Genomic DNA, 11878 nt, shown 5'->3' on the forward strand with positions numbered 1-11878 from the left:
GGTGATTATCACAATGGTTTTAGATCTGAGCAGCAGCTAAATGAAGTTCTTGGTGTGACATGGGCAGAGCGAAGCAGCAGATGAGCCTCCAAACGCCAGAAGCAAGACGGCCGCTGCCAGACATTAAACATTAAACATTCTGTTGAGATCCAAAACCAGCAGCAGAAAGAATGGAACCTGGCAGACAATATGATGCTGAGCAGAAAGATTCTGCCTCTAATCAAAAAGGTGCAACATGCTCGACTGGCAAAGCGGAATGATGAGATGCAAATACAGGGCTGGGGGTGGGGGGGGGGGGGGGGGGGGGGGGGGGGGGTAATCAGATACAAGGCACTATAGATTTTGCTATAGAACGGCTAAATCAGGATTGAGAGTAAAAGAGAAAGAGGAGGAAGAGGAGTAGGCGGGTTCAACACGACAAGTTTTGATTGACGACTCACTGAAGAAGCTCAGAGAGAAAAAAGTAAAAGATGGAGAGAAAGTAGAGAGGAGAGATCGATCCAGGAGGAGGAGGAGGAGGAGGAGGAGGAGGGCGTGGTTAGGACTGCATCTCAGCGCGCAGCATCCACGGGAACCAACAGCAGAACAACAACCTGCAGGAGGTCAAGAGAGGAGGAGGGTGAGGGGGAAGGAGGGTGAGGGAGGAGGAGGAAGAGGGGGAAGGAGGTGAAAGAGGAAGGAGAAAAGAGCAGAGCTGTTTTAGTGAAACACTCATCACTCGTTCTTCATCACACACTCAGAACAGTGAGGAACACAAACACAGTAACTCTGAAGTTCACTGAAGCACGAGCAGTTCAAAACAGCTTCCTCCCTCTCATGAGGAATTAAAAAGAAAAACAATGTTTTCAAAGCCTTTTCAAAGTTCCAAAGATTTGAGATTTCCAAAGATAAAGCAACCGAAATCTGACGGGCGTCAAAGACCGTTTCAATACTGGTACACAATATGTGTGTAATGTCCCGTTAATGCATTGGGTGGCAGTAGTGAGTCACCTGCTGTTGCTTCTTCTGTTTTTTAAAAATGAAAGTGACAGATTTGAAATGTTGTGCTGAGCGTCTGTTCTCACCTGGATATGGAGTTCTCGGAGGTCAGGTCCTTTGGAGAACGCATTGTGTTGAAGTTTCTCTTGGGCTGGGACACTGTGGGACAAACCAAACACGCCCGTGAGCAAAACCCACGCCCCTCGTTTACGCGACGACGTTTTCAAGTGAAAACACAAAACTCCTGTGTGTCCGACATCAGTGCTCAGAGCCACTGAAAGCTTTTTGACAGTCACGGCGATAGCAATCCAGATCTATAAAGTCATGATCCTGCTCTCACTCACCCCTCCCTTCCTGAGAGTTTTCACTCCTCCCCTCCTGTGTTCCCTTTAGCTCCGCCCCCTGTGCACTCCTGCTTCCTCCTCCTGATCACAGCTGTGTGTTATTGTCATCAGTGTGTGTATTTCGTTCCCCTCTCTTGTAGCTCCGGTTGCCAGTTCGTCTGAGTTCTCACACCATTCGTACCCGCCATTTTTTCCTCGTGTTGCCTTTGTGTGTTTTCGACCTTCTGCCTGCCCGACCTTGACTCCTGGATTTCCTCCTCCATTGCCTGTACTGGTTTAGATCTTGGACTGCCTGACTTTGCTTCTGCTGTGTTTTTTTGGGAGAATAAAACACTTTTGAACTGAGCTTCTTGTCTGCCGTGCAATTGAGTTCACAAACCCTGACATATAAAAATATTGGCGGGGTGGCCAGAGGTGGACAGGAATTCCTGAGGGGCAGAAGCATGGCTTCCTACAATTTCCTACATTCCTACAAGTCAGTCTCTTGCCGCTCTGGCGTTTCCTCGTGCGACAGCGGAGACATTGGAGATTCACGCTCATAAATGTCAATTTGGCCATAACTCTTTATTCAATTTGCTGCTTCCGAGGCGGCAGTGGGCGGGGCAAGGCTGTCTTCATGCTACTTAAGTGAATCCATGCAACTTGGTCGTCTGAGGGAAAATAATCAAACACAGAGCTCCTTCTGACCCTTCTTCATAATGCGACTTCCTCTGGCAACAGTAGATGTGAGGCTTTGACTGGTCTGGATGTTAGACGTGTTGACTGGCCGTGGGAATTGTCAATTATGGCGATAGCATAGCAGTGCTTTGCTCACACACAAAAATAACAATTAAAAAAACAATGGCGGATCATCAACAAACATCCAGGCTGCAGAGCAACACACCCCGAAGATTGACAATGAAATACAGGCTCATTTATAAATCATGGCGTTCAACATTTCTACTTAGCAGTTAGCTGTTCGTGGCTCGCGGTGAGCGGCTGAATTCAACAGAGTTGGTTTAAGATATTAGCCGCCTGTGTTGACGACAATCAAAACCTCCCATTGTGACGCCCCCTTGTGGGCCATTCTGGTTTGAACAACCGCTTTCAAACTCCATCTTCAATATACATGTTTCCACAATGAAACGTGATTTCGAGGTGATTACTGCTTTACTGTTTAGAGCCGATTGTTCTCTGCTGCATTTGGGTGTGGTTTCTTTACAAAAAAACAACCAACAGCACCAACTAGTGGCCCAACATGAAAAAAAGCATCTTTTTCAGGATTTCTGCTGCTTCTGTGTAAACGGACTTCATCTTTACAAACGGTGCCTTGCAAACAACATTTTTGAGACACGAAAACACAAAAACAATAATTTTAGCTCCTGTTTCGCGCCGTTCTGCATTCTGCTGTTCAGCTGTGAGGCGTTCACGAGATACTCACTGGTGACCTGGTGGACCTTCTTCACCATGGAGGTGTCGGTCTGGGAGACGTCTTTTGGGCCTCCGATTCTGAGAAAACACCCCCCCCCCCAACTGTCTTCAGCACAGTTCATTCAGCATCAAGTCGTTGAAGGTAAGATTTGCTTCGGGTCATGCTGGCGGTTACCTCTGCACGCGCGAGGGCGGCGCAAACACTCCGTATTTGGGAAGGCAGCTGAAGTAGCGGACTCCGAACACCGAGCCGTCGTGTTTCCCTGTGGGCTGATCCAGCTCAACACCGAACCAGTAACCTGCAGAGGGCAGCAGAGGGTTCGCTCACCTGGCCTCCATGGACCTTTTCTGAGCTGAGCTGCTATAGGTTTACACTCTCTCCCCGATTAAATCTCCTTTTTCCTTTCCACTGTGGTCAGAGTTTGCTTCATATGGAACTGTGTATGATGTTCCCCTCCATTATCAACCATTTGGGACAATATACTGAATATACATCAGAGATAAATGACTTCAGATGCTCCACCACAGCTCTCATCTGTTAAGTTGGTGTGGAAGAGGACTAATCAGCCTACATGTCAGCTGATTCAACTGACAATATAAAAACTTTATCGACTTATAAGACTTTTCTTTCCTTTTTTGGGGGGGGGGGAAATCCTTATTTTGGCTTTGGCTCTGCTCCCCTCCCTATCAGAGCATTGATAATGCCTATCGAACAGACAAACCTGGAGCGAAGTCCGTCTTCCCATAGAAGCGCACGATGCCGTGCTTCTGTCCGGCCACCAAGACGTGGTCGCCCACCTCGGCGTTCAGTCCCTCCGGATCCAGACTGGCGACGGACGCCTTCTTCCTCTGGGCGGCTGCAACAAGCACAAGTCAGCGGTGAGCCAAGCTGCAGCTTCCGAGCTGGAAGCCGTCCTCGCCTCGAGCGGCTTACCTTTCTCCCTCTCCTTCTCCTTCTTCTCCTTCTCCTTCTTGGTCCTCCCGGCGAGGCGGGAGGCCAGGTCCATGCGGGGGGTCCGCGGGGTGGAGGTGACCGATGAAGGCGTGTGATCCACTGCTTTGGAAATCTTGGACACTGGAGCAAAAATCCCTTCAAGACATAAAGGACAAAAATGCAACAACTGAACCTCGAAGAAATCGATCGTTACCGAGGATGGAGTTACTTTTCACTCGAGGTAACTAGTAAACTATGTACTAGTAGCCATGAGCGCATTAATGAATTCTCCAGAGCAGCACACCGTCCTTCGGGGCCGTTACCGAGTTTGGGCGGGCAGATGAAGTAGCGGACGCCGCCCACGCTGCCGTCGTTCTTCCCCTCGGGCTCGTCCAGCTCCACGCCGACCCACTGACCGCTGGCGAACTCCGTCGTGCCGCAAAACCTCAGCGTGCCGGCCTGTGACGCGACAGAGACACAAGTTCGGGAGTGAATTCGCGAAGCGCGCGACATGGCCGGGGCGGTGGGGGTTCAGAGGGGCGGGGGGTGGGGGGGGAATCAGTGCAGTGGGTCAGGTCAAGCTGCAGACCAGCAGGCGGCGCCCGCGCCAACCAACCTGAGTGAGGTTTGCGGCCGGGCCGTCGTCTCGGCTCTGGTCTCTCTGGAGCTACACGGTAAGAACAACACTGTTCAGAGCTCAGACAGCACAGAGGGAGGAACACAACACCACATGTTACACAAGCGTCACCTGCAGTCCGTCCCACTGCTGCAGCAACGCGCCACTATCGATTACACAGGCTCTAGCATGAGCCAACAGCCGACATCGTACAGCGACGTGAAAGAAGGCACGTGCTTTAGCATGTAGCCACAGTTAGCTGCGGTCGGCATTGTTACTTAAATAGCAGTTAGCATCTCTGGTTCAATAGAATAGACCAGAATTGTGTGTTTTGAAAACTATGCGAGTCACGAAACGCTGAAAACAATGTAGTTTTCACGTCGGGCCAGTAGATGGTGCCGTCGGCTGTATTTGTAGTAAAACCACACACAGATGCAGCAGAGAACAATCTACCGAAAACCTCCCTACACGGACATTCGTATGGACAGACGACCATAAGAGTCATGACACTCTGGAGGCCGCCATTGTTGTTATTGTCCGTCCAACTTGTCAATGTCCAGAAGGACTATTTACTGGTGCACTGGAGCAGTTGTGGCGTCCCGCCTTCCTCACGGAGACGGAACCCGAGCCTTTCCAAGATCCTCCAGTGTGAGAGCCAGTGTGTTTTCAGAGGCTCCGAGCACCGTGGTAATGACCCCACAACACAATGAAACACTTCCCTTTTCTCTTGGAGACGCTGTGGTGTAAAAGCAGAGTCTCAGTAGCTTATCCGGTAACGTCACTATCTCCCGAAGAAGAATTAACTACCAGTAAAAGACAAGAGAGAAAACCAAAACTCGCATGGACGTCGATGAAAAAGAAGGTTGGAAAAACTAAAGGAACGGTTGAGGGTTTTAGTCGCTGGATTCAGGTGCTTCATCTCCAGAGAACAACCAACAAAGGTCCTCGACAAGTCCTGACTATATATTTTCCTGTTCTTCCTGTTTGTTTTCTTCAGTACATGGTGGTTTCAATTCTGCCACAGGGGGATCGGTTATCGAATATCGTATCAAACATAGACAAACTTCACGGCACACAAAAATTCATTCTTTACAGTTGCCAACGTTACAGTCGGCTATATTCCCAATGATACCCTCCCGAAACAGAACGTCACAACCGCTGCTGGCTGGCGAGCTTCTTTAAAAAAAAAAAAAAAAAAAAAAAAAAAGACAAGGTCAAAATATCCTTTCTGCATAAAATTAATGATTAGGTCTTGCCTTTCTGCTCAAACTCCTCATTCAATTCCCAGCCCTCTCCTCAGCTGTCCCACACACACACACACACACACACACACACACACACACACACACACACACACACACACACACACACACACACACACACACACACACACACACACACACACACACACACACACACACACACACACACACACACACACACACACACACACACACACACACACACACACACACAAGTTTAGGTCAGATTAGATCAGATTAGACTAGATTAACCTTTATTAGTTGCACAAGTTGCAGTAAATCACTTGTGACACTCAGCTCTACCTTTCCACGCAACTTTAATATGATATTGTTTAAAAAAACAAAAAACTGGGGAAAGACACATAAAACTGACTTTCGCTCAAACAGGCTGAACTTCTCGATAATCCAGCTTCGTTTGTGACTATTTTACGAATCAGAACTTCTTTCCCGTCAGTTATCGTGACTCTATTTTACGAATCAGAACTTCTTTCCCGTCAGTTATCGTGACTCTATTTTACGAATCAGAACTTCTTTCCCGTCAGTTATCGTGACTCTATTTTACGAATCAGAACTTCTTTCCCGTCAGTTATCGTGACTCTATTTTACAAATCAGAACTTCCTTCCCGTCAGTTATCGTGACTCTATTTTACGAATCAGAACTTCTTTCCCGTCAGATATCGTGACTCTATTTTACGAATCAGAACTTCTTTCCCGTCAGTTGTCGTGACTCTATTTTACAAATCAGAACTTCTTTCCCGTCAGTTGTCGTGACTCTATTTTACAAATCAGAACTTCTTTCCCGTCAGTTATCGTGACTCTATTTTACAAATCAGAACTTCTTTCCCGTCAGTTGTCGTGACTATTTTACAAATCAGAACTTCTTTCAGAACTTCTTTCCCGTCAGTTATCGTGACTCTATTATACGAATCAGAACTTCTTTCCCGTCAGTTGTCGTGACTCTATTTTACAAATCAGAACTTCTTTCCCGTCAGTTGTCGTGACTATTTTACAAATCAGAACTTCTTTCAGAACTTCTTTCCCGTCAGTTATCGTGACTCTATTATACGAATCAGAACTTCTTTCCCGTCAGTTGTCGTGACTCTATTTTACAAATCAGAACTTCTTTCCCGTCAGTTATCGTGACTCTATTTTACAAATCAGAACGTCTTTCAGAACTTCTTTCCCGTCAGTTATCGTGACTCTATTTTACGAATCAGAACTTCTTTCAGAACTTCTTTCCCGTCAGTTATCGTGACTCTATTTTACGAATCAGAACTTCTTTCCCGTCAGTTATCGTGACTCTATTTTACGAATCAGAACTTCTTTCCCGTCAGTTATCGTGACCACAGACCGTAGGTGTGTGGTCGTCGGCGGGGCCCCTGACCTTCATGTCGTCCAGCAGCACGCGGTCCCCCAGCTTCATGCCCAGAGACGACAGCATCAGGTTTCCGGGGATGTTGTCGTAGTTGGGCAGCGTGGCCCGGGGCAGGTTGCAGCTCAGCGGCACGGCGTCCTGCAGCAGCTGCTTCAGCTCTTTGGCCACCATGGCCGCCTCCGCCTTGTCCAGGCTCATGTCCATCGGGTCGGGCACCACCTCCGCCGGAACCTGGCCCTTGTCGTTCTACGGGAACCGGAAGAACCAACGGCAGGCGTTCGAAAGGTCGCTGGAGTATCGAGGAGCAGAACTCATTCTGTGGATTCTGACTCCACGAGTTCAGCTCAGACGCTTTGACACGACCCTTAAACTTCACGTGTTTTAGAAATGTTCCGGTTCATGTTTTACAAAGAACCAGTCAGAGCTCGTGGAAAACCTTAAAATTAGTACACATACTTTTATAACGGCCTCTTTAGGAAAATGGTCACATAAACAATAGTGGATCATCGGTGTGGTAATCTGGGCGCTAGCTGAAGCTGCATCCATTAGTGGGAGGAAGATGCTCTATAATCTGGATGTTAGAGGAGGACGATGTTCTATAATCTGGATGTTAGAGGAGGAAGATGCTCTATAATCTGGTGTTAGAGAAGAAAGATGCTCTATAATCTGGATGTTAGAGGAGGACGATGCTCTATAATCTGGATGTTAGAGGAGGAAGATGCTCTATAATCTGATGTTAGAGAAGAAAGATGCTCTATAATCTGGATGTTAGAGGAGGACGATGTTCTATAATCTGGATGTTAGAGGAGGACGATGTTCTATAATCTGGATGTTAGAGGAGGACGATGCTCTATAATCTGGATGTTAGAAGAAGATGCTCTATAATCTGGATGTTAGAGAAGGAAAATGCTCTATAATCTGGTGTTAGAGGAGGAAGATGCTCTATAATCTGGATGTTAGAAAAAGATGCTCTATAATCTGGATGTTAGAGAAGGAAAATGCTCTATAATCTGGTGTTAGAGGAGGAAGATGCTCTATAATCTGGATATTAGAGGAGGAAGATGCTCTATAATTGATGTTAGAGGAGGAAGATGCTCTACAATCTGGATATTAGAGGAGGAAGATGCTCTATAATTGATGTTAGAGGAGGAAGATGCTCTATAATCTGGTGTTAGAGGAGGAAGATGCTCTACAATCTGGATAGTAGCTATCAGTGAAGTGAAGAGGCGTGGTTCTCACCCGGAGGGCGGGGTTGGCTCCGTGCTCCAGCAGACACTTGACGGCCCCCAGACAGAGGTTGGAGGCGGCGATGTGCATCGCGGTGCCGTAGTGGAAGTCGCTGCATGTGGAGTTCAGCACTGTGCAAACAATCAGAGGAGACGGAGGCTTTGCTCAGGCTTTGCTTGTTTGTTTGTTTGTTTGTTGTCGTGAGCGGCGGCCCAGACGCGGGAACCCGTCTACCTCGGGGTTTGGCGGCTTTCAGCAGCACTCGGATCAGCTCCGGGACGTCGAAGTACGCGGCGTAGTGCAGGGCGTTCATGTTGGTCCAGCGGCTCCGCAGAGACACGTCGGCGCCCAGAGAGATCAGCTGACTGGTGAGACGCAGGGCAGCCGCCGGCTCGCCTGCACACAGAGCGAGAACCACTGCTAGGGGGCGCTCTCCGTGGTCTCACAGCGCTCCCTCAGGCGGCAGCAGAGTCGCTAGTCAAGTCAAGGTCTGATCATGTGATCACAGTTTAGTTCTAGAACCCGGGGGGAACTTTGTTCAACAAACTGAGAAGAAAACTAATCAATACAACCAAGAAGAGGTCAAACTAAGAACTGTTTTCTTCAAAAATTATAACAACTGGATATTATGTAAATGTAGTGAAAACAGGAGAAATTATAAAAACTGTAAGTGTAACAGTTAGTTGGTTACAAGCTATGTGTAAAACATACAGCTAATTTAGTTATATATTATTTTTATTCTGTATCAATTTAATTTAATTTGATTAAATTAAATTAAATTGATACAAAATAAAAATAATAGATAATAACTAAATTAGCTGTATGTTTTACACATAGCTTGTAACCAACTAACTGTTACACTTAATTAAACACTTACATTTAAACACACATTAATTAAATTAAATTAAATTAAGTTCATTAAATTGAATTGAATTTCATTAAATTGGTAAATAATGAAAATAATAGATAATAACTAAATTAGCTGTATGTTTTACACGTAGCTTGTAACCAACTAACTGTTACACTTAATTAAACACACTTAAATTTAAACACACTTATATAATTAAATTAAATTAAATTAAATTAAATTAAATTAAATTAAATTAAATTAAATTAAATTAAATTAAATTAAATTAAATTAAATTAAATTTAATTAAATTAAATTAAATTAAATTAAATTAAATTAAATTAAATTTAATTTAATACATGTTTTTTTTTTATTGGTCTTCTGGTGAAGATACATTAATCAAAATTTGATATTTTGATAAAAAAATAAAACAAAAAAAAAAGACAGAAGGGATGAATGGACCAGAGAGAAAGTTTAAAACGTGTGCCTGGCACACTCCACTAGGAATAATGCCTGGACAAGAAGGGAGCTGGTCCGGATCCTGCAGCAGAACCTGGAACCTACCGACTCCGTGTGCTCCGGCCTTGCAGCTGTAGTGGAGCAGCGTCATGTCGGTCAGACCGTCGCGGTCGTTGACGTGGCAACCGCGCTTCAGGATCTGAGAGACACAAGAACATTTTCACCTCCTGGAACAAAATGGACACTGTAAAAACACGGAGCGAAAGGGAATCAAACGGTGCGCCCAGGAGTCAGGACAACGAGAGACAGCAGCTCTGCAACCGCATTTCTGTTTTCAGGACCAAATGACCAGCGATCCCAACGACGCCGCAGCAACATGTTTCTCTATCATGACAACAGAATAGATTTGAAGCAGGTACCGCCTTATGTTGGTCTGAAATAGCAACTGAAGCCTTTTACTCACTTTCCATCTCTGCAACACTTCTACACAAATGAAAAACAACGAAATGCAGCCGAATTAGATGTTATTTTCACTTCATTAACACAATCTTTTCTTAATAGACTCCTGAACAACTATTACATAAAGTCAGAAGTACTTTAAAAAGCTTAAATACATGAATTTAAATGTTAAAAAAAATTTGATTCAACAATTTTGGACAGTAAATATACATTATTATTATTATTATTGCTCACTGATGGAAAGCCGATCATCCAGGGTATTTTAGGAGCAGGTTCCAGAGTGGAGGGATTTTTAAAATGCCAACTTTTGGAGTTTTGGAGAAAAAAATAATTTAAAAAATGACATGGAGAAATAAGATTGTTTTGTCTCAGGTGGACGGGGCCTTAATGGAGCCTCACTTTTTTCATCTTGGCCTTTCTTTTTCTTCTTCTTTTTTTCAGCAGAGAGCTTGTTATCCTCACTGGATCTGCAGTTTAGTTAGACATTTTTAAAATTGATATAAAAGCCCTTCTTAAATCATATTACAACATTTTAATGCAGATTATCTGACGGGGTTTTAGCTTATCTTGTCTAATCTCATCTTATAAATAATATAATCTTATCTTTTGATTATCATTGTAGCCAATCTTAACTTACTGACATCTGCTCATTTAACTTTGTATTATCGTGACATCTCCTCTTCCTTTTGCTCTGTTTGCGTTCAGCTCGCCTCGCCTTTCGTCATCTTATTTACACATTCTTACATATCAAATGAGATTTCATTTTGTTTTGCGGTAGATTTGTGCGATATCAGTCATGTTCGATCCAGTCTCATGAGAAGCCGCTTCACATTTCCCAGGCGGCGTTAAAAGTCCCCCCCCCCCAACGATCTCACCTCGTTTCCGATGACGTCGATCTTGTGCTGGACCTGAGGAACCCACTGGCGCACGATGGCGAACAGCTCGGGGATGGTGGTGCGAGCGTCCAGGAGGATGTCCAGGCAGGCCGGGTCGTTGGGGTCGAAGAAGGTGAAGCCTGGAAGGAGGGGGGGGGGGGGTACAGGAGCGTGAGCCGCGGTGGCGGGGGGGTGGGAGGAGAGCGGCTGACAAGTTGATATGACAGTATGTGAAAGGTGGTGTGATGGCAAATATTAAAGGTGGCACAACAATTTGTATATGACCGTGAATATTTAAGGCAGTATAACAATGATAATTTAAGGTGGTATTAGTGTGTAAGAAAGCGGTTTGGCGTACCGTAGTCTTTGGGAAGCGGTGCCTGGGCGGCCGGGTGCACCATGGCCCGGCGCCGCGGCTCGTGAACCGGACTCTGGTACTCCGACACGGACAGCGGCTCTGGCTCCGCCTCCGCCTCCGGCTCCGCCTCCAGATCCCTGCTGGCCGGCGCCTCGTCCTCTTCCTCATGCTCACCCCTCTCCTCTCGCTCCTCCTCCTGCTCATTGTCGTCCTCGTCCTCCACCTCGGCCCTCTCCTCTCCCTCCCTCTCCTCCTCTAACTCATACTCCTCCTCTTCCTCTTCCTCCTCCTCCTCCTCCTCCGTCAGGACCTCCTCCTCCTCTTTCTGGACCCTGCCCTCCTCCTGCTCCTCCCGGTCGTGCCTCTCCTTCTCCTGCACCTCCAGGTTCTCTTCTTTCGTCATGTTGTGGATGCTGCAGCCGGGCCCTGTCACACAAACAATCACATCACACATTCATTCATTCATTCACATTTGGATGGAATGAAGAAATGGATGAAGATCCTGTGAGTCTGGTCTTCTCTAGCTTGAGGGGAGCATCTCAGTCAGTCCCGTTTCCAGATGAGCACAATGATCACATCCATCCAGCGCTGAATGTCAGTGATCAGATGAACTCACCGTCTGTTTTCCTTCCATTCATCAAAACTGTTGTCAAATTAAAAGTCATGTCACTGGTCATAAAGATCCAAGTATTACTTTGGTCAAAAACCTTGTATCCAAAGTTAATTTGTTCCTA

General features: G+C 46.0%; 1 protein-coding gene across 1 annotated transcript in view; it reads right to left on the reverse strand.

Annotated features, from left to right (window-relative positions):
- Window positions 1-538: 538 nt before the first annotated feature.
- clip3 (CAP-GLY domain containing linker protein 3) overlaps window positions 539-11878 on the reverse strand; it is a gene marked incomplete at its 3' end in the record, with an annotated part of 14938 nt that continues 3598 nt past the window's right edge. Inside the window, exons 2-14 of the mRNA XM_080504563.1 lie at window positions 11145-11570; window positions 10787-10926; window positions 9558-9651; window positions 8381-8542; window positions 8159-8277; window positions 6929-7165; window positions 3990-4125; window positions 3667-3822; window positions 3455-3589; window positions 2908-3031; window positions 2743-2810; window positions 1065-1137; window positions 539-593 (exon numbers count right to left, since the gene is read on the reverse strand). Coding sequence (XP_080360689.1) covers window positions 539-593; window positions 1065-1137; window positions 2743-2810; window positions 2908-3031; window positions 3455-3589; window positions 3667-3822; window positions 3990-4125; window positions 6929-7165; window positions 8159-8277; window positions 8381-8542; window positions 9558-9651; window positions 10787-10926; window positions 11145-11547 — 1902 coding nt within the window. The 5' untranslated portion in view covers window positions 11548-11570. The remainder of the gene's footprint in view (window positions 594-1064; window positions 1138-2742; window positions 2811-2907; window positions 3032-3454; window positions 3590-3666; window positions 3823-3989; window positions 4126-6928; window positions 7166-8158; window positions 8278-8380; window positions 8543-9557; window positions 9652-10786; window positions 10927-11144; window positions 11571-11878) is intronic.

Source organism: Blennius ocellaris, assembly GCF_963422515.1.
Source record: "Blennius ocellaris genome assembly, chromosome: 2".
NCBI classification, from domain to species: Eukaryota; Metazoa; Chordata; class Actinopteri; order Blenniiformes; family Blenniidae; genus Blennius; species Blennius ocellaris.